This window comes from Chelon labrosus (genome assembly GCF_963514085.1).
Source record: "Chelon labrosus genome assembly, chromosome: 2".
Classification (NCBI taxonomy): Eukaryota; Metazoa; Chordata; class Actinopteri; order Mugiliformes; family Mugilidae; genus Chelon; species Chelon labrosus.
This window is the reverse complement of record NC_140338.1, coordinates 17,133,417-17,153,089: the sequence shown is the minus strand read 5'-3', so window position 1 is coordinate 17,153,089 and position 19,673 is coordinate 17,133,417. Positions and strand designations below refer to the sequence as shown.

General features: G+C 40.0%; 2 protein-coding genes across 3 annotated transcripts in view; one reads left to right on the top strand and one right to left on the bottom strand.

Annotated features, from left to right (window-relative positions):
* Positions 1-65: 65 nt before the first annotated feature.
* ppm1kb (protein phosphatase, Mg2+/Mn2+ dependent 1Kb) lies at positions 66-7,164 on the bottom strand. Its single transcript, XM_084574421.1, has 7 exons — positions 6,972-7,164; positions 5,569-6,098; positions 5,356-5,456; positions 3,371-3,536; positions 2,861-3,005; positions 2,445-2,579; positions 66-2,002 (listed from the first exon to the last, which is right to left on the bottom strand). The coding sequence occupies exons 2-7, from the start codon at positions 6,036-6,038 to the stop codon at positions 1,871-1,873; spliced, it is 1,149 nt and encodes a 382-aa protein (XP_084430547.1). The 5' UTR covers positions 6,039-6,098; positions 6,972-7,164; the 3' UTR covers positions 66-1,870.
* Positions 7,165-9,560: 2,396 nt separating this feature from the next.
* Positions 9,561-19,673, top strand: part of herc3 (HECT and RLD domain containing E3 ubiquitin protein ligase 3) — a 28,697-nt gene continuing 18,584 nt past the window's right edge. Inside the window, exons 1-9 of one of the 2 annotated variants that reach the window (XM_084573624.1) lie at positions 9,561-9,725; positions 11,434-11,786; positions 13,306-13,465; positions 14,284-14,360; positions 14,840-15,061; positions 15,810-15,901; positions 16,124-16,254; positions 17,128-17,279; positions 18,779-18,852. In XM_084573624.1, the coding sequence (XP_084429750.1) occupies positions 11,564-11,786; positions 13,306-13,465; positions 14,284-14,360; positions 14,840-15,061; positions 15,810-15,901; positions 16,124-16,254; positions 17,128-17,279; positions 18,779-18,852 (1,131 nt within the window). In that variant the 5' untranslated portion in view covers positions 9,561-9,725; positions 11,434-11,563. Of the gene's footprint in view, positions 9,726-11,189; positions 11,787-13,305; positions 13,466-14,283; positions 14,361-14,839; positions 15,062-15,809; positions 15,902-16,123; positions 16,255-17,127; positions 17,280-18,778; positions 18,853-19,673 lie in introns of those variants that run through there. The other variant, XM_084573625.1, reaches the window with a different exon arrangement.

Here is a 19,673-nt window from a genome sequence, read left to right as displayed (position 1 = left end):
CTGGTCACTTTAAATAGGAAAAAACTTCCTTTCCTTTGATGACCAAGTAAACTAGCCTTAACTAGACTGGGTGTACCACACATTAAACAACACAAATCTTTGATGTATAATTTTTAATGCAAGTGTCACAAGCCATTTAGACCAAAAATACAGTATTAACTGTGTTGTTAAACATTAAGGTCCCAGGTATATATTCACACTACAGTGATTATATTTGAAAGGCAGTGAAACAAAGTACAGGATAATATTGAACACACGGAGAAAGAAAACAGATGAGACGACCTGTGAACGAGAAGCTGCTGTGCATAAAGACAAGGTCCTTATACTAAATCAAGTTTTGAATGTGGAAGAAAAACAGTACATTTACAAAAGCTGACAGCGACATAACATTTGTAAATTTCACAGATAAAATAACGCTGATAAATAAGAAGTGCTGCATTTGCTTAGCGTTAACAACCACAAAACAAATGAGAGTACCAACAGCGAACAAAAATTATACAGTCTACTGGTTTGTGTCTGCCTTATATTGGTAAGTGTATTTACTCACATTAAGTCTGCCACAACAACTTATACACCTTAGTTACTCCTATAACACAGAGGGTTTGATTGTATCCTTTAGTCATGGAGGGCATTTATGCAAACATTCACATTGTCATACATGGCTCTTAGCAGAACAACTCTATACTCTTGCATTAAGTGTGCTTTGTTCTGTCTGAGTCAAACACAAATGGTGTAAATTAGGAATTACTGATTATAATCGAGGTGATGTAGCTTCACACAATAGAAACACCAATGCAAAGGTCCTGCACATGTGAACTGATGTAAGTGATTTAGCTGAGATATTAAGCAAATGTAACCGAGAACTATCAGTTTTCTTCCAGATGTACATAAATATAATTATTTACAAAACATAAACTGTACATTTCTGTACCCTGAACACATCCTTGTGCCATAAAAACATGACTGGTTTCGAGTCCGTACAGATATTAATGCTCAAATGCCATGTTCCGCCACTGCAACGCTGTTCATATGAATAGCTTTATTCACACATCCACTGGATCACCAGTTTCCTTATATTATCCCAAACCCTCAGGATTGTGCAAATAGACATCCGTGCTCAGCAGTGGTGCTTAGGTTTTCTAATGACAAATAAAACGGTTAAATGGCTGAGTTATTTTGGTCAAGAAAATAAGTTGTTTCATGACGTGAGGTTCTATGTACATTTCCTATAATCTGTATGCATATACAAGTGTTGAAAACACTCAAACTAACTGACAAATTGTTACAGTTTAATTGTTGTCTGTTCCATAAATGTATTCCTGACCTTAACATTGAGAAATGGTCCAAAATTACAGTAAAACCTGCTGACTTAAAACTGCTGAAATCTAGGTGCGCAGATGTCTTGAACACACAAATTATCCACTTTAAAAATAAAAAAGTGCAACTCTGGCCATTGTTAACAGCTGAAGAAATAAAAAAATGATGTGAATGGCAGCCACTCAGGAATACTGGTGTGAGCTACTGATGAGCGGGCTACATATTTGCCAAGCTTGAATGTCATCACGAGTTCCTGTCTGTTATTCACACTCTTCTCAGATTTATTTAGCACCTATAAGGTCATTGGCTTGCTAGTGGATAAACTCAGTATAAAGATGGAGTAGTTAATTTAGTGCACGCCATGAATTCACAGCCTCTCACTTCAGAGGCTAATAAATATCATGCTTCTCTAAATAACATGTTGTAGCCATTAGGTATCATTTTGTGGGCAAACTGCACTCCTTAAAGTGTATATTCACGGGCACCAATTGTATTGCACACATTATTTCAGTTCACAGACCACAAATGCCCGTGTAACCCGACGTCCTGCTGACTACGCCCAGCGACCACTGGACACAAAACTTCTGCTGAAGGAGAAACTTGTGTCTGAAGTCACGTGCTTTCCCCAAGCACCAAACGGCACCACAATGATTGTGCTGTTGTCCTCTGAACCGTACTGAAGAGCCTGAGAGAGAATAGAACCACAATACATGAGTATACAGGTCTGCTTATGGGTGAGCAAGTTATCAGCTTTGTGAAATCAGAGACTCAGCTTCAAGATTAGCATCAATTGATTCATGTAAAGTTGACATGTAAATGATGGGCAATCACCAGACTTGATTTTTCCTAAGCACTCTTTAGAATTTATCATAGTATTGTGCATATTTTATATATATATATATATATATATTTCCAAGCAGGAGAAGAATTGACAATTCATTGAACAACTTTGAGCAGGTTAATTTCATGTCTACAAAATATAATGTGTGACTAAAGGCAGATTCACACGGACATTATTTAAAAATGTCCAATACATGTACCTTCATTTCAATAAGAATGCTACGAGAAGTGATGCCAAACAATAAAACATCCATCTTAGATATTCAAATCCCGTACGAACGAGTTACCTGGTCCGATATTCTCTGAGCTGCCTCTTTGGGGTCGTGACACTGGTTGATGACATTGCAGATCTCCTGGCTGTTCATAATGAAGTTAACGCCATCAGTGGTCAGTGCCAGGAACGAATCGTGGGCATGGTGCAACTGAGGAAAGGACAAGCTATATTAAACAATGATCCAAACATTTTAAAGCTGTCCTACACTTTAAAGGGGTAACTGGGACACTCCAAAATCAAATAATAAGCAAAACTTAAAGGACATTATGAGACAGTGTCGTTATGAAGTTAGTTAAAGATTGAGAGATGTGAAAATGTGAACTGCTGGTTCAGACATATGCAGAATATGAAAACCAGTGCCTGCTGTGCACTCCTTATTGAGAAGTTTAATGTGGGTCTCGTTGCGATAAACTCGACGTATAAACCTACCGATATTCTTTTGGTCTCAGGCTCAGCAACGACTCCCATGTTCTTCAGGTCAAAGTCTCCGATGCTGCGCGTCATTGCCAACCTGCCGTTGACATTTGGTTGTCCCAGACTATTCCAGGTGATAAAACCCCCACTCTTCTTTATCCTTGAAGCAAGAGAGGTCAGTGAGAAACAGAGGCATGCGTTCAGCAGCAGTAACGATATACTTATCAGGCCACTTACTAGTGACAGAGCTAATTTAATGCATGTTATACAACTTTAAATCAAGCTTTATCTGTAAAGGCAGATTACACAATGCTGAATATTCAAAGAATGTTATGTCATATGAACGGTTTCAACAATCAAACTTCTATCTTTCCTTCTGTACTCATTTTCAGTTCTGAGCGATAAAAAGATAACCGTGTGAGTGAGTCTCCCCAACCGTTAATTTCACACTTGATTTTCTTTCAGCTTTCACTTTTCTCAGTTAAAGTTATAACAGGTTCTGAGCTCAGCAACAACATCACGTACCTCTCTTTCTCGTCCTTCCTCTCAGGAGTGTGGTCGACAGTGAGTTTAAGGGCCTTGCCCTTGCGGCACAACATGGCGCGACTGTCACCCACACTGGCAACCACCAGCTCGATACCGTCCCTCAGCAGGGCCACGGTGGCGGTGGTTCCTGCGTTCATCCCAGGTACTACAGAGACATAAAAGGACTCATTAGAGGCGGAACAAGCCATGAAGATTTCCATGTAAAGTCACTGTTCACAACAACCACATGGTGCATCTCACACTCATCCCATCCACTCACTACAACATGAACACATGGGTGGGAAGTCATATAGTACACTTACAGCGAACTACAGATTACACAGTAAATAAAATAAACAGAGGAGGCAGTCACACATGCAGGTTGAACTGTTGCAGCATAGAGTTCAGGTCCAGAGCAAATTTTGCAGCAGTTAAGTCTAAAGCTGAACCTAAAATGATGACTGTTAATAACTGACACACAAGACTTATCAGTGTCCAGTATTGGGGATGATACTCAAAAGGCAACACGTAAACTTATCCAAAAATATCGCAATGATCACTGAGATGGGTATTTGTTTTGTTGTCCATTCATACCACTAGAGATGAAAAATGTCATACTAGTCAGTCACAAGGAAATGATTACTTCTAAGTAATGTGATTCTTAATAACAATAACATCTCTTTTAACACAGAAGTTAACAAAGTGCTTCCAGTGAACCATTTGAGTCTGGCTGAGGGTACAGCAACACTAAAGTTCAGTTCCTTAAGGGATGGCAAATCTGTCTGGTTCATCTGATGACATTTGTAAGCGTGCAGTAGACCATTTATGAAGAAAGAAATGAGATGACTAGCTAGACTTTAAGGTGGCTGTAAGCCTGATATGAACCTTAAACATGCTGCATCTCACGTCTAAATCTGTCACTGACAACATACATCTCATTCAACTTGTCAAACTGAAGCACTGTCTCACAAGAAGCGCTGCATACACTTGGTGAGAGGAGAAAAGAAAGAGAGAGAGGAGTGAGAGAAAGATAGGGAACCTTCCAGTAGTCCAGGATTTAGGACCCGCTGGACTCTCCTTCAATATCTAGCCTCTCGCCATCCACATTGGTGCCAAGGGCCTCCAGCTCATAGCTGGGTCAGCAGCTGCCGTAGATAACATGCACACACACATACAGGCATATTGGGACATTTCACACAGCGTGGCCGATGTATGGCCACATAACAGATATACTTTTATTTATATATATAACAGATATTCTTAAGTAGACATAATGGCGGTTGAGAAATTTTAATTTGAAGAGTTTCTACATGACTAGGGAAAACATGTAAATCACTGTTTGAGAGAAACGTTTTGCAATATTTTTTCTATGGACTCTCAAGTTGGCAAAAAGTTCAATACCTGTGCTGAACAATGACATAATATAAATAGACAGGTAACAAATTAAAGGAAAAAACAACATTAAGTGAAAGGTTTGTTTTTTAAAGCTTTTAGAAAGGCATCAGTGTTTGTTAGCCTAGACTCTAAAAGTCAATGAGAGCAGTGACTCGCACACCACTCTTAAGTCGGTCACATCATCATCATCTAACTCAAAACCTGGTAAGTGCAACATAATTTTTTACTTTTCACTGAACCCTTGTGTCCTGCATAGAATGACCTACATTTATTATGTTTAACCACACATGCTCTGGCTTTTCCTTTAATTTGTTGCCTGTCCGTATGTTTAGATGCCGTGCTGAGAAGCAGTGAGTGCTTGTTCTACCTCTAACAAGTTTATTGTTCGTAAAATATTGAGTAGCTCTGTGTTGAATGACAGACCTCTAACCAAAAGAGCTCAGGTCATGTCAGTGGGGAAATCCGAGACTTCAAAGTCTAAGTAGGATAAGTAAATAAGATTTAAAGAGAGAAGGAAAAAAGTCATTTATACATACAGATGTGTGTATATACACCGTATATTTAGGTACATGTAACATGAAAGAACCTACCATTGGGACAGAAGTGTAAGTGCCTTGCAAGAGCTTTGTCTACTTCAAGGAAGGCTGTCGTTAAAACTAGCTCCAGATTGTCCTCCTTTGCCACGAGATCCCTGAAACAAGATCAAACAGAATATCAATCTCACATTCAAAAGTGATCAATCACTTATCGTGACAGTGAACGGTATAGAAATATGGCAACGATATAATTTAAGATTTCCTTACACAATGAATTTCTCCATGTACTTCTCACAAAAGTCAGCTGCCTCTGGTCCCCCGTGCCCATCAAACACAGCAAAGTAGAGGATGTTGTCAGTCATTTGTGAGACCTGGAAGCGGTCTTCATTTTCCTTGCGTTGCCCGATGAGCGAAGCACAGCCTACCCTCGATAAGCTAACTTTGGGAATGGGTTTGCCATAACGAATGCTGGAGGGCAGCAGGATGGGCTCATCAATGCGATTGTCCCAGATGCCAAACGAATCCCAGGTAGTGGGGTGGCCACTGCTATCTGCATCAAAGCGTGTGTTGCTGTATTGTTGTCCTGAAGGGCTGTAAAGATGTCTGCGGAAGATTGTGGACTGGAGGTGGCTGTCGTGCTGGACTGGGAGTGGGACTAGGGCCATCTGTAGAAGACCACTCCGACCCACATGAGGACCACTGCACCTTGCCAGGCGCGCGAGACAGGCAGCTGACATCACCCGGTCGGCACGACTGCTGGAGAAGCACTGGACGCAGAGGGATGAGGTCTCTGAACACTAGGGAAACATTTCTTAGTTAGATTAGATGCAACATTTTAGTGAACATTGCAAAACTTATTTTTGTTTGTTCAAGAACCTGTCACTCTAGAGCGTTAAAAGATGTTGCCACCATGCAAGTTTAATTATTACTTTAGGGTTAAAGGTTTACTCAAACCAGAAATGACTGAGCAAATGCTTTGGATTCCTCTGATCTCAAAGCGGAGAGTAACCGGTTATACAACGTCTTTAGTTATTTACAAAAGATCAGCTGAAACAAATAATGGATTTAACTTACAAAACTCAACATTTTAGTAGTTTAATAGGTTAAATGCTTTTCTGTTATTATGATATACTGGTTTTCACCACACTATGACATTTTAATGACGGATAATAAGCCATTTCTGTTTGTCAGTTAACCGTTAAACCTGCTTAATTTCGTGTATTTGCACAACCCGCTCATAAATACCTCATGACACTTCAAAGCATCGATAAATACTAATGACACCGTTTTATGAGCTACACGAACAAAATATGTGCAAGAAGGTAAACAAAAGGCAGCAGCAGCCGAGCAGCAGGATACATAACGCTAACGTATGATGCAACACACCAGTATCGCGGTAATATGAAGACAAATGCCACATTATATGCGTCTTTGTTTCTCTTGCAATGCGTCCTCAGTCCTAAATAACAGTCCTAATAAATAGCTTGGTTAGGTGTGAAGCTTTAAAGCAGGGTTTTAATGTTAGCATTGACTAGCTTGCCGCGTAACCGTAGCTATATTTAGCTTACAAGCTAGCTAGGTAGCTAGCATTTAGCTACAAGTTCGCGGTTTGTCAAAAAAAATTACAGACACCATCGAATTTTCAGTTGTGTGTGATTTAAAAATCCTACCTTGGGTCTTTAAGATCTATTGGTATGATTCAATCCTCTGCTTGCGTCCTGGGGAGTGTCTCACCAATAAACTGAATGAGAACCACCACCCTCTCGTTTCTCTGTTTTGGGATCTCCAGTGTTATCAAACACGGCCTGTGACGTAACCGCGCCAATCAACATGCGAGAAAAGTTTACGCCTCTTTCACGCCCCACGTACAGTGCACGCGATTGGTCGATGAAAGGATGATTGACAGCTACGTGAACCAATCACTAGGCGGCAACTTCAGCAAAATAGGATTTGGTGTTGAGGAGAGAAATACAGCAAAAAAAATCCCTTCACACTTCTGTTGTCACAGCTTCCATTTTGTTCTTATAGTCACCTTCTTTTTCCTCTATGGCCAGAGCACTAATTTAGATTCATAGGTCATGTGAGACCTGAATGTTTTCTTCAGTCTTCCTTTCCTTTCACCTATTTAAATTGGTGCCACTATGCAAATCCATTTTTTTTTTTTACACTTTGAGCAAGCTGTAACTTGCATGATGAGCAGAATTACCCTACTCACTATGCAAATAAATGTGTGTGTATTTGTTAGAGTCTAGTAAGTCCAGTCATTAGTTTGCAATATGTTGAAAAATATGTTGAATATTTCTCTCTGAAATGTGTAGCTGCAAAGGTTTGAAGTAAACTAAACTAAACTAAACTTTTAACATTTTCTGTATGTATTTACTACCTTGATTAAAACCTAATCCATCAATTTCGTCGTCGTCTTCTCCCGGTTATCCGGGTCAGGGTCGCCAGGGTCGGTCATCCACTGAATGTTAAAAGGAGCTTTCGTTATTTACACTCACTTGTGAAAACGAGTGCATTCTAATATAACAGTCCTGCACTTAATTTTAGCTTCATGAATATCATAATGTTCAGTTTATGCTGTAAGACATGTGGCAATTCAACTGTGTCTATAACTGTATGTATAATGTTGGAGGATGTAGGTTGTGATGCTGTTAAACTTTATAGAATTAAACACAAAAGTCCCCAATAGCAGAATTAAAAGCTCTGCTTTTAATACAGTCATCCCTCACAAACTGGTTCAAAAACTGAGCAACTTGGGCCTAGGCAGTCCACTGTGCCGCTGGATTCTGGACATCAGGATGGGGGACATAATATCATCCACCTTCATCCTCAGTGCCAGCACCCCGCAGGGCTGTGCCCTCATCCCTCTTCTCTACTCACCATTCACCAATGTCTGTGCCCCCATTCACACCACCAACACAATTGTCAACTTTGCTGACAACGCCACTGTAGTAGGACTGATATCTAACAACAATGAATCAGCATACAGAGAAGAGGTTCAGCATCTTGTACAGTGGTGTAGTGACAATAACCTGTACTTAAACACCTCAAAGACCGAGGAACGTATTGTGGACTTTAGGAAGTCCAAGCACACTCCGCAGTCTGCCCTCTGTGTACAGGGAGAGGAAGTTCAGAGGCTGGATAGCTTTACGCTCCTTGGTGTCCACATCTCTGCTGATCTCACCTGGGCATCACCCATCTCCCACCAGGCAAGCAAAGCACAACAAAGACTCTACTTCCTTAGGATGCTAAGGTCCGCTCACCTCCCCAAGTGCCTGCTGACAAACTTCTACAGGTCAGCTATAGAGAGCATCCTGTCCTACTGCTGCACTGTGTAATTCAGCAGCTGCACAGAGGAAGACAGGAAAGACCTGCAGCGAGTGGTGACGGCGGCAGTGTGGACCATCGGCCCACCACTAGCCCCACTGAGAGACTTCTATAAGGGTCGACTCGAAAAGAAAGCCAGTCACATTTCCACGGACCAAACCCACCGTGGATATAGACTGTTCTCCACACTGCCTTCTGGGAAGAGATACCGAGTTATCAAATCCAGAGTTAATAAACTAAAACACAGCTTCTATCCTCAAGCCGTCAAATCCCTCACACCTTCAACCTCTCCTTCACAGACTGCGGTGCAATAACCCCCATATTTATTCCCCAGTTCACCTACCTCAATAGGCATATTTGGACGAACATAGATACCACTTGGACTATTGTTTAATTGTTTTACATGCTGCTATTTTCCCCCTAATTGTACCAGTTTCATTTCCGTGCTACTGTGGGCTTTTATTGTGTATATTGTGTATAGCTGTTATAGTATTTTTTGATCTTTATGCTGCTATAGATTCTGTTTTTATTGTTCCTGAGCCAAAGAGCTGCCAGACTGTATTTCATTGTTTTTCACCGGACAAAGACAATAAAAACTTGCAAAACAATACAAATCAATAGTGCTAGGAACCACAGCCTCTAAAATGAAAGCACTGTTGGTTATTCTAAACACATACTGACTACCATAACCTTCAGGAAGCTGAGGTTTAGTGACTGATATGTAGGAATGCATTTGTTCTGACTACTGTACCTAATAAACTGGTAAGTGAGTGTATATTCATATACTACAGCATTCATAGGGTGTGTCTTGAGGAGGATGTAGAAAATGAACGTCCTTTGTTTTGCCTGAAATGCAGTATTTATTGGTAATGAACCAAGGCTCTATGCCAGTCAACATCGTGAACATAAAATCCCCAATAGAATTTGATGGGTCACAGAATATGCTGTGACACCTGCACTTCCGGTTCTCCGGGCCAATCATACTCCTCCTGCCGCTTAAGCTTCGGTGACGTAGGCAGCCTGGCACTTCCTCGTTTGTTTTCTGAGCTGCTGTATCGAAAGCAGACGCCCAAATTCAGAATGCATCTTTCAAGGTAAACTCTCTGTTGTAATTTTGCAGAAACGAGCTATATTACAGGACCGTTTTACTTATATAGTAGAGACAGAATAGCCAGCGAGTTTATGTTTCTAGCCATGAGACTGACAGTTAGCGTTGCTTTAGCCTACTGATGTTAGTTAGCTATTAACTATGATAATCTTGTGTGGGTCATAAAGCCCTCTGTTTTGGTTCTCGTGTTAATATGTAGCTGCGGCTGCAGGATGTTGATAACGTTTTGAACAGCACCAGTCAGCAAGCTAACGCAACGTTACATGCTGACAGATGACAAGGCTGGGCCGTTTACAGTCCACATTTAGCTAAACCTAGCTACTAGCTGAGCATAGTCCACATTAAAATAATCCACATTGCAGTGTTTAATTATTATTAAGAATAATACATCATAATACAGCATATATTAAAACATTGGCCTGGCAATTTAAACCCCAAATCTGAGGCATAGGTGTTATTAAGACTAATTAAATGGTTACTAATGGTGTTTACACTAACCTTTTGGTTTTAATATTTTATTCATAATTTCCCCCACACTCTCAGTGTGTATGTGCACCACAATTAAAATAATATAGATTATACACAAGGACTGACCTTCTCTCAGGAAAGTTACAAGGTTGACACCATAGAGGAGCTTTAAAGAAGCAATGCAGATTAAAAAATGACAGTTTTTATAGAGAATAGAGCATTAAGACTCAAAGCAGGGCAAAGTGTGCATCACGTCCGTCTATGCACCTCAATTTTATCCTGAGCAAAAGTATTAAAACAAATCACAGAGAATAAAATAAAATAAAACATGGATATATGGACAGATATGCAAGGAAAAACAGTTACAATTGAGTAATTAAATGATTGTTTTGACTTACAGTTATAATACTAGTATAACTGATTAATAAAGCTATTTCATATAGCGCTCATCGCAATTGGGAATCACAAAGAGAAATTAAGATTTCAAACAAACAGCTTGAACATAAAATTAGGAAAACACCAAAGTACTGAGAGATATTTTATATATTTAGTCCACTCTCATTGTCTTGGTTGCAGCTCAGGATTGTTGTAGTGGTTGTATTGTTGATTCCCTTTTTTTAAATATTTTTTTTTGGACAATAAAATGTTAACAAAGATTGTCAAAAACATTAAAAAACTGATTGTTTGGTCTAAATGTTGTAGTTATAATTTTCACAAAGGTAGGATATATTTAAGGGCTGTTGTATTAGGCTGCATTTGTTTAAGATGCATCTAGTTAATTAAAATATGAGCGTACAAAGTAACACAAGAGTCATTATTTTGTTACAGCCATAAAGTGATTAAAGTGTTTCCACCCAACAATATACAGGATATGACAAGCATTTTTCTGCATTATTGTTTTTATCTCATGCGTGTTTATTATGGGCTGTTCTCTCCTGTTTAGTATCTTTAAATAACTTGGCCAGTGACATGCATGTACTACGAGTGGACATGGACATTAAGGCTTGACTGCTTGGAGCTGCTTAAGCCAGGATTACACTGACAGGGTTTATTTAAACACACGGCCTGATGCTTATATCGTTCTCACACACAGTCACACCCACATCCAAACCCATCCTTTCTTCATTCTTAAAACATTGTCTGGATCCGCCTATGGAGCTCAGCGTTCAGCAAGTGAACCCAACAAAGACGGATGACATACTCATGCTCGTTTTCATTTCTTCCAGGGTTGGGATTTACATGAAGAGGAGAAAGCGGGGCTGTTCTCAGGCTTGAATATTATTGTCTTCCTCCATCTGGCCGTCGCTCTCTCTCCGCCTCTTCAGACTGGTGCTCATTTCCTCTCCCTTCACCACCATGCTGTGTTGGGGGAATGCCAAGGATGGGCAGTTGGGTATCGGGGTGGAGAGGAACCCAGTGTTTGAGCCAAGGAACTGTCATGTGTTCAGTGGTAGAGGACTGAAAGAGGTTGCATGTGGAGGGCAACACTCGCTGTTCCTGCTGCATGATGGTAGCGTGTACGCATGTGGCTCTAACAGCTGTGGACAGCTAGGCCACGACAAAGCAGGGGCGTCCCCAGGTAAGCTGTGAGTGTGAGCACCAGATTCACCGAGCTCTGGTTGATCATTACAGATTGCAGGTTGCGCCGCCCTGCTGTACTGCTTGGGTGTGTGTGGAAAGTTACCAAACATGTTGGAGAATGTAGGTGGACTTGGCATGAGTTATTGAGTTATTTATAAACCCTGGTTGTTTTGGTGGTGGCAAGAACTAATAAAATGTTGCACTTTGTTCTGTTTGATCAACTATAATGATTATAATTAATCCAAATCCGAAACTAATAAACTGAAGTAGCACTTACAAAAAGCTGCACCTGGATTTTCTGTGCCAGTTAGAGATAGAAATAAGAGTAGGTTTTCAACACACAGACTGAAATTTGTGATAACCCTACCTCCATCTGAGGAAGATTTCCAAATGTGCAGGGAAATCTCTTTTGCAGGTCTTGGCAAGTCCAGTTGCTGTTGTGTTTTTACAGTATGTCTCCCATGCAACTTGGATGACTGAGGTTCTACAATAAACAGACACTAATTAAACATTATTATCTAAGTTTTATTTTCCAACATATGGATTATATTTAGCTGCATTTGTGCAGCATTAAGTGACATGAACCTGGAAGCATCTACTCATGTTTGGGTTTTGACAGTGGTGGCTTTGTGCTGGTGTCATGTGGGTGGAAGTTTGTGTGGTGTGTGACTTCTTTTAAGACGTGGGTGAAACTGTGACAACAATGAAATGCAAATGCAAGAAACACTGGTCTTTGAGCAAACAAACGGACCTGTTCAAGAGAAAGTTGTTCCATACCAAAAAAAAAAAAAAAACCCTCAGTGACAAAACTAAACAATGTCCCACACATTACATTTGAACTCGCTCCATATAATCATTTGGGCTAGTGGCTCCTCACCCAGGACCGAGGCAGCAGCCTGACACTGAACGAGCTGAACAAGGGTGGTGGACATTCTTCATGATGTTTGCCGATTAGATGTTTTAGAATCATGCTGTAGTATAGGTTCTCTCAAAAGCTGATAATCTGACCCAGTTAAACATTTTCCGTAACAGGGCACCACACAGAAATCCAGTGTATCTGCCCCACATATCATTTTCACATGATCTCCCTGGTGTATTTCAGTTTTCTATGTGTGCATTATATTGTATCGTAGGTTCCTAAGATTAAAGGCTTGTTTTTTATCGTGCCATTACATGTAATACAAGCATTAGTTGTCTCTAGGTAGTGTTATGTTTGGGCTGTCAAAAAACACCAAATGCCTTACATGGGTTGGGTCTATGAGGGCATCATGAATGCCATCTGTTTGAACAGCTCAATGAAAATGATATCTCATTTGTGGATCCAATGTAGATAGATTCTGATAAGTAAATAGTTTCAGAAGAGGATTATGGCCCAGGCTAAGGTCTGCTAAACGAAAGAGTATTGTTGATGTACCTCAAATGTATGCAGTACCAACGCCCTCAAATCAAAACTATACCTACTTACAGTGTATCTCATCCTCATGCTTAGCCTCACAGGGTCTCCCTTCTCTTCTCAGAGCTGGTCGGGGCTCTGGATACCCAGAAGATAACTATGGTGTCGTGTGGTCGGGACCATTCGATGGCGGTGAATGAGCAGGGTCAGGTGTTTGCCTGGGGAGCAGCCGACGGCGGACAGCTCGGCCTGGGCGCTGCAGAGGCGGCCGTTCGAATCCCAAGGTGACTGTGTAGTGTACCACGGAAGTTTTTGGCCTGAGAGTAGAGAAACAGCCACAACAACACCGTCACTTGTGCTATTTATGGTATTATTTATCGACAACCCATAATGTGTGCAAAACACCTACTGTACATTAAGATGTGATTTAAATGAATAAATAGCATCAGCCGTACAGTCCTATAATTACAGTAAGACACACTTCAGGAGCAGCTCAAAAAACCTGTTTCAAAAACAACAACACATTGAATGGATTCTGTGTGAGTCAGGTGGACTGGGAGTTGGCCTGTGTTTTCTAGGAACTCGTCTGTGACTTGTAGCATTTTAGTGCTTGAGGCAGCAAATGTGGCTCCTGGGATATATTCTAAATTTAGACATACCTGCGGCCATAAGAAGATGGTTTGTATTTTAAATGAAATTAGAATAGTAATAAAGAAATATCATGTTTGTTTTTGGGTTTTAGTTCATTGAAAATAGGGAAAATAATCAAAACACACTGACGGACTGTCTCCTCCACCAAACTGACATCTACGTTACAGAAGAGTGAAAATGAAAATGAAAGGGCCTCATGTAAACATGCACGGATCAAGTCCGTTCCATAGAGTCAGTAAAGCATGCCTCAGCAGATATCCCGTCTTGAAAGCAATTTTTGTAACAAACTTTTTGCTTTTTTTCTTGATTTATTCAGGATTTATCTGGAGATGTGTATTTTTTATCTACAGTTAACCTGAAGTTTAGGAATCAGTAACTTAAAAAAATAAATCTGTATAATGTGAATGTTGTCGTCCTTATAAACAAACATGTTTTCCCGTTTTTTCCCTAGGTTGGTCAAAAGACTGTGTGACCATCGCATCTCCCAAGTAATGTGTGGGAACCAGCACTGCATCGCACTTTCTAGAGGTGTGAAAGACACGTTCTCTTCATGACACCCCAACACTGTTCAGATCTGAATACTGTGTCTAGACTCTGCATATTCTCACAGTATGCACAGATTATTGAAACAAGAGAGCCTTGGCTGGCGGTGGCATAGAAGGAAACATTGAGAGTGATTCCCCTCGATGCATGTCCTACACTGAAATGCACTGGCAAAATAAAGAAGATCCTTCCACTTAGTCGGTTGCTGAGTTTTTCCAATTTGCTAAGCATGTAGATGTGTGGTGAAGAAGTGATAACACATTCGTTTTTGAGAGGGGGAGTAGGAGGTTGAGACAGAGAAGTGTTGACCGCCAGGGTCAGGGTAATTTCTGCTCAGACTCGAGGCATTTACTGTTCAGCATTTTAGTGGTGTGTGGGATGCGAAGAAAACAAACGTTTGTCCTGATTTTTGTGGCGTGTTGTTGGTGTATACATATGAATGCCACATATCCTTTGCCTCTCAGATGGGCAGCTGTTCACGTGGGGCCAGAACACCAGCGGCCAGCTCGGCCTGGGGAAAGGAGAGCCCAGCAAACTGTTCCCTCATCCTCTGAAGTCTCTGGCGGGGATTCCTTTGGCGCAGATAACTGCTGGGGGAGACCACAGCTTCGCGCTGTCTTTGTCCGGAGCTGTGTTCGGCTGGGGCAAAAACAGAGCTGGGCAACTGGGTCTCAATGATAAACAAGGTAATAATCAGCAGGTCGGAGAGATAAGGACGCTATTTCATCTAGTGGTGGCTCAGTACATATTTTAGATATGCTTATTTATGATACACAGTATCATTTTGAGTATTATTTTAACACATAGAGAAGTGTTTTTGTAGAAGTATTATGTGGTCATGTGGTATGAAACTAGTGTCACATTAGTCACCCGACAATTTTTAAGCTATTGTCTGTGGGATTGTGTAAACAAACTTTCCTAATGTTTAACCTGCTTTAACAGACAACAGAAAGCATTTTTATTTGTATTTTCTACATGTAGGGTTCAATAGTAGACCCTCTTTGGATTTCTTTTTTTTATTTGCCGCACTTAACCCTTTATGGGGCGAGGAACCATATTTGGTAACGTCAGCACACATTCTAAATTGCGTCCCCGTGCCTCTCAGTGAGGTTGAGAAGCATGCGGTTTTCAACCAGCCAATCAGTAAAGATCAAGGAAACATTGTCAGGTCACATCAGGGTTACAAATGGTCTGTAAGGTCCACCTCTTCAAGTAAAAAAGTGGTCTTATGCCCTACAATAACGCTCTAGGGTTGAAATTTAGAATTTTCAAGTGTTTCAATGAGCGCCCTATAAAAGGTCAAAAGATAACCTGTTAAAAAATAAACTTATGAGTGATTGCCAGTGTTAGTGTTTGTCTAAGTCTCACTCATTTAAGTAAATGCATCAAGCTAGTCGGAGTACAGTGTGAACTTGTTCTTGTTTCCTTCCTCAGATCGTGCCGTCCCGTGCCACATCAAATTTTTGAGATCTCAGAAAGTAGTTTACATCAGCTGTGGAGATGAACATACAGCAGCCCTCACGAAGGTAGGAATATCCTTTAACCCTTTCCAGTACCTCCCAGCTGAGAGATTTACACATACTCAACATATTTACAACCTCAAATGTTAAATCATGTTTGGTGAGGTGTCAGATAATGGGGTCATTGTTGTTTTCTTTCGGTTTCACTTAGTTTTAACCATTTTATGCGAAGAGTTTCTGTCCCACGTGACGACTAAATAATCAACACTTGTACTGTCTCTCCAAAAGGATGGCGGCTTGTTTACATTTGGTGATGGTTCATGGGGTCAGCTGGGTCACGGCTCAACCAATAATGAACTTTTACCCAGACGAGTGCTGGAGCTCATGGGTACTGAGGTCTCCCAGATCACCTGTGGCAGGTACGGTAAACCTAGAGGGTTTATGTTTTTCATTTTAATTAGATGGGTTTGAACAATACAACAGCCTTGATATATTTGTGAAACTCTTGTCCGAAAACTGTTGATGTAGCTCTCTGGTTGTCATGTTCATGTTGTCCAATTACTAGAGGGACAGAATACTGGAACCTCTCCAGAAAATAAGAAGAAAAAATCCATTGATGGAATAACCTGGTCATTCAGTATATTCAGGTAGTCAGCTGACCTCTTTCTTTGGACACATAATGTTGCTGAACCTAGACCTGAGCAACTGCAGCAACCCCAGATCATAGCACTGCCCCCACAGGCTTGTACAGTAGACACTAGGCATGATGGGTGCATCACTTCATCTGCCTCTCTTCTTACCCTGATGCCCCCATCACTCTGGAACAGGGTAAATCTGGACTCATCAGACCACATGACCTTCTTCCATTGCTCCAGAGTCCAATCTTTATGCTCCCTAGCAAATTGAAGCCTTTTTTTCCAGTTAGCCTCACTGATTAGTGGTTTTCTTAAGGCTACACAGCTGTTCAGTCCCAATCCCTTGAGTTCCCTTCACATTGTACGTGTGGAAATGCTCTTACTTTCACTATTAAACATAGCCCTGAGTTCTACAGTTGTTTTTCTTCAATTTGATTTCACCGAATGTTTAAGTGATCGCCGATCACGAACAATCAGGATTTTTTTTTTCAACCACATTTCTTCCTCAAAGACGATGGTTCCCCACTATCCTTCCAGTTTTTAGTAATGCGTTATACCTTATTTTCTTTTTTTATATAATTATTATCTCACTATAAAATATAATAATTTATCACATAATTGTTATAATGGTATATAATGCTTTTTTTCTTTTGCCAGGCACCATACGTTGGCGTTTGTACCTTCCTCTGGCGTGGTGTATGCGTTTGGTTGTAACAGCCACGGTCAGCTTGGCACAGGAATACTGGGAGACGCCAGAAGCCCATTTCCTGTCAAGGCCGGTTTCCTGACAGGACATTTCCTCAGAAAAGGTAAGCAGAAAACATCTTGAGCAGTCTACACACTCTATGGCCGTGTTTTAAATTAGTTAGATGTTATCCCTGTTTGCATTTAAACCTTTATTGAAAGCTGTGGTAAAGATGCAGACAGGAAATATGGGGGAACAAGGTCTTTAAAGGTCATTAAAGGTTGATGTTGGCGTTAAAAGTGATTCTTTCAGGACTAGCAGACATGATTATAGAAACCACTGTTTAAATGATCTTTTATCGTCACATTCACAGACCTCAAATATTCAGCAAATTGACATCAGAGACTGATTGCAACTCGGTGAGATGGAGTTTCACTGTCATCACATCACTTCTGATGTGGGTGGTTTATAAATAAGCCTGTGCAGACTGTTGGCAAAACAGCCTGCGGCTACTACACAAACCAAACAGGGCTTATTTCCACAGCAGTTTCTTGTTTTGGATTTAGCAGAAATCACCTTGTAGTGTTTGCTTATAATATAACAGAGTGGGAATGAGTTACAGGAGAATCTTATATGTTGCCGGTAGATGACTGTATATATGATATACTTTTACAGTGCGTAGCGAAATGCCACAGTATATTTTCCTTTATCCTTCAGTTCTCAGTTGCTCCAAAAGAGTGGAAAACTTTAGCTTTGGAAAAAACAATCAGTCCAAAATACACAAGTGTTTACTTCATTAGGACTGAGACCATACAGTTTACATGGTGAAACAGCTCTCTAGGGGCGGCAGTGGTCGAAGAGATTAAAATAGATCTGTGGCATTGTTGTGAGCAACGTAATTACCAATGCTATCCGGCAGCCCTGTGTTTAGGACGAGTGGTTGTTTTTAACCGTGGAAAACCTATTGTTATTGTTATTTGGTTAACAGTCCACAATGTCTTTACCGCATTTGCATTTAGATAGATAGATAGATAGGTTTTATTTGTCACATGCACAGTTATACATAGTACAATGCACAGTGAAATGTACTGTTGTACCTGCAGCCAGTAGTAAAAAAATATATAAGTACTACAGTAAACAGTAGTTACTACAGTAAACAGTAAACTGTAAACTGTATATTTCTATACATTTATTAAGTTTGACATCAATCAGCTAAGTTAATTTAGAAAATCCTTTGTAAAAACATTATTACATCATTACATTACACAGTAATGCATCACTAGAAGTATGGTTAAGTGAGCTTCATGTATTTCTCCATTTTCTGTTCTGGCTCTTGTTGTGTTTAAGTATAACGCATATTATTTGAACACACTTTTAAGTTTGTGGTCCATGTAATGTACTACTCCTGCAGCAGATACTCAGTCACTATGACGTTGTGCGGCAGTAATGGTGTCACTGCTAAATTACAGAGCACACACATTGGTAACCAGATTGGTGTCAAAGTGCAGTTTAAAATGCATTACTGACTGAAAATATAAGATAAAGCAAGGTATGTAACTATTATAGAAAACTATTATATCAGTTATGATTCATGTCTGTCCCCTTTTGTCCTTTGTGTATTAGAATCAAAACAATATACGGTCATCAAAATCATCTGTGGAGGAGACCATAGTTTCTTATTGTACTCAAATGAGCAGGTATGTAATGTCCTTTAATTGTCATGTTGTCTGACTTGTTTTGCATCAGTTAATCTCAAATCTATTTCCACGTTTCATGGCAGCTTTTTATTGTTTATTGACGACAGTCCCTCGAATGCTTTGCTGTTCTGGGTTAATTCAAAGGTTAATTATGAAAATACCAAATTTTATTAGCATACGGTCATGTACAGTTTTACTGTTTCATTTAATTTGCAATTACGTCATTTCTCCTCGGTAAAAGTATAGAGAAATCTGTCATGTAGACAGAAAGTGTAGAAGTTAAGATGTTTAAAATACTTTTTTTTAATATAGTTAAGCTAGACACACTTGCTTATTCTTTGCTATTTAACTAAAAATATGCTGCGTAATTCTTATTGATCACATACAAAAATCTTCAATGTGAATTGAATATTAAAGTTTGAAAATTATAATCAGTTCAGTGTTTCACCAGTGGGTGGCGTTAATGTCTAAGCTTCCACATGTCCTTACATAGACACTACTGTATATTGCCACTAGTGAAAATGAATGCCTTCTAATATGCATAAAGTAAATCTTAGTTTCATGAATGTTATAATGTTCAGTTTATGTTGAAAGGTGGTTATTCAACTGGATGTTCATTTGGGAAGATGTAGTTGGTGGTGCGAAATAATAGAAACATGTGTCGATACAGTTCAATAGTTCTACAAAATGAAAACACAGTTGAATCAACAGCTCTCTGTTATTTTAAACAAATGTTGAATAACATAGCCTTCAAGATTTAGTGGTGGCCTGTTATATCAGAGTGCATTTGTTTTTACTGCTGTACCCAGTGAACTGACAAG

Bases quoted from the DNA above. Each gene is read 5' to 3' on its own strand.
- ppm1kb (XM_084574421.1), bottom strand. From the start codon at position 6,038: ATGTCAGCTGCCTGTCTCGCGCGCCTGGCAAGGTGCAGTGGTCCTCAT. The intron at 2,580-2,860 runs GTAGGTTTATAC...TCCTTTCCTCAG, and splicing joins CTGAGACCAAAAGAATATCG to TTGCACCATGCCCACGATTC. The intron at 2,003-2,444 runs GTAACTCGTTCG...ATTCTCTCTCAG, and splicing joins CTCAGAGAATATCGGACCAG to GCTCTTCAGTACGGTTCAGA.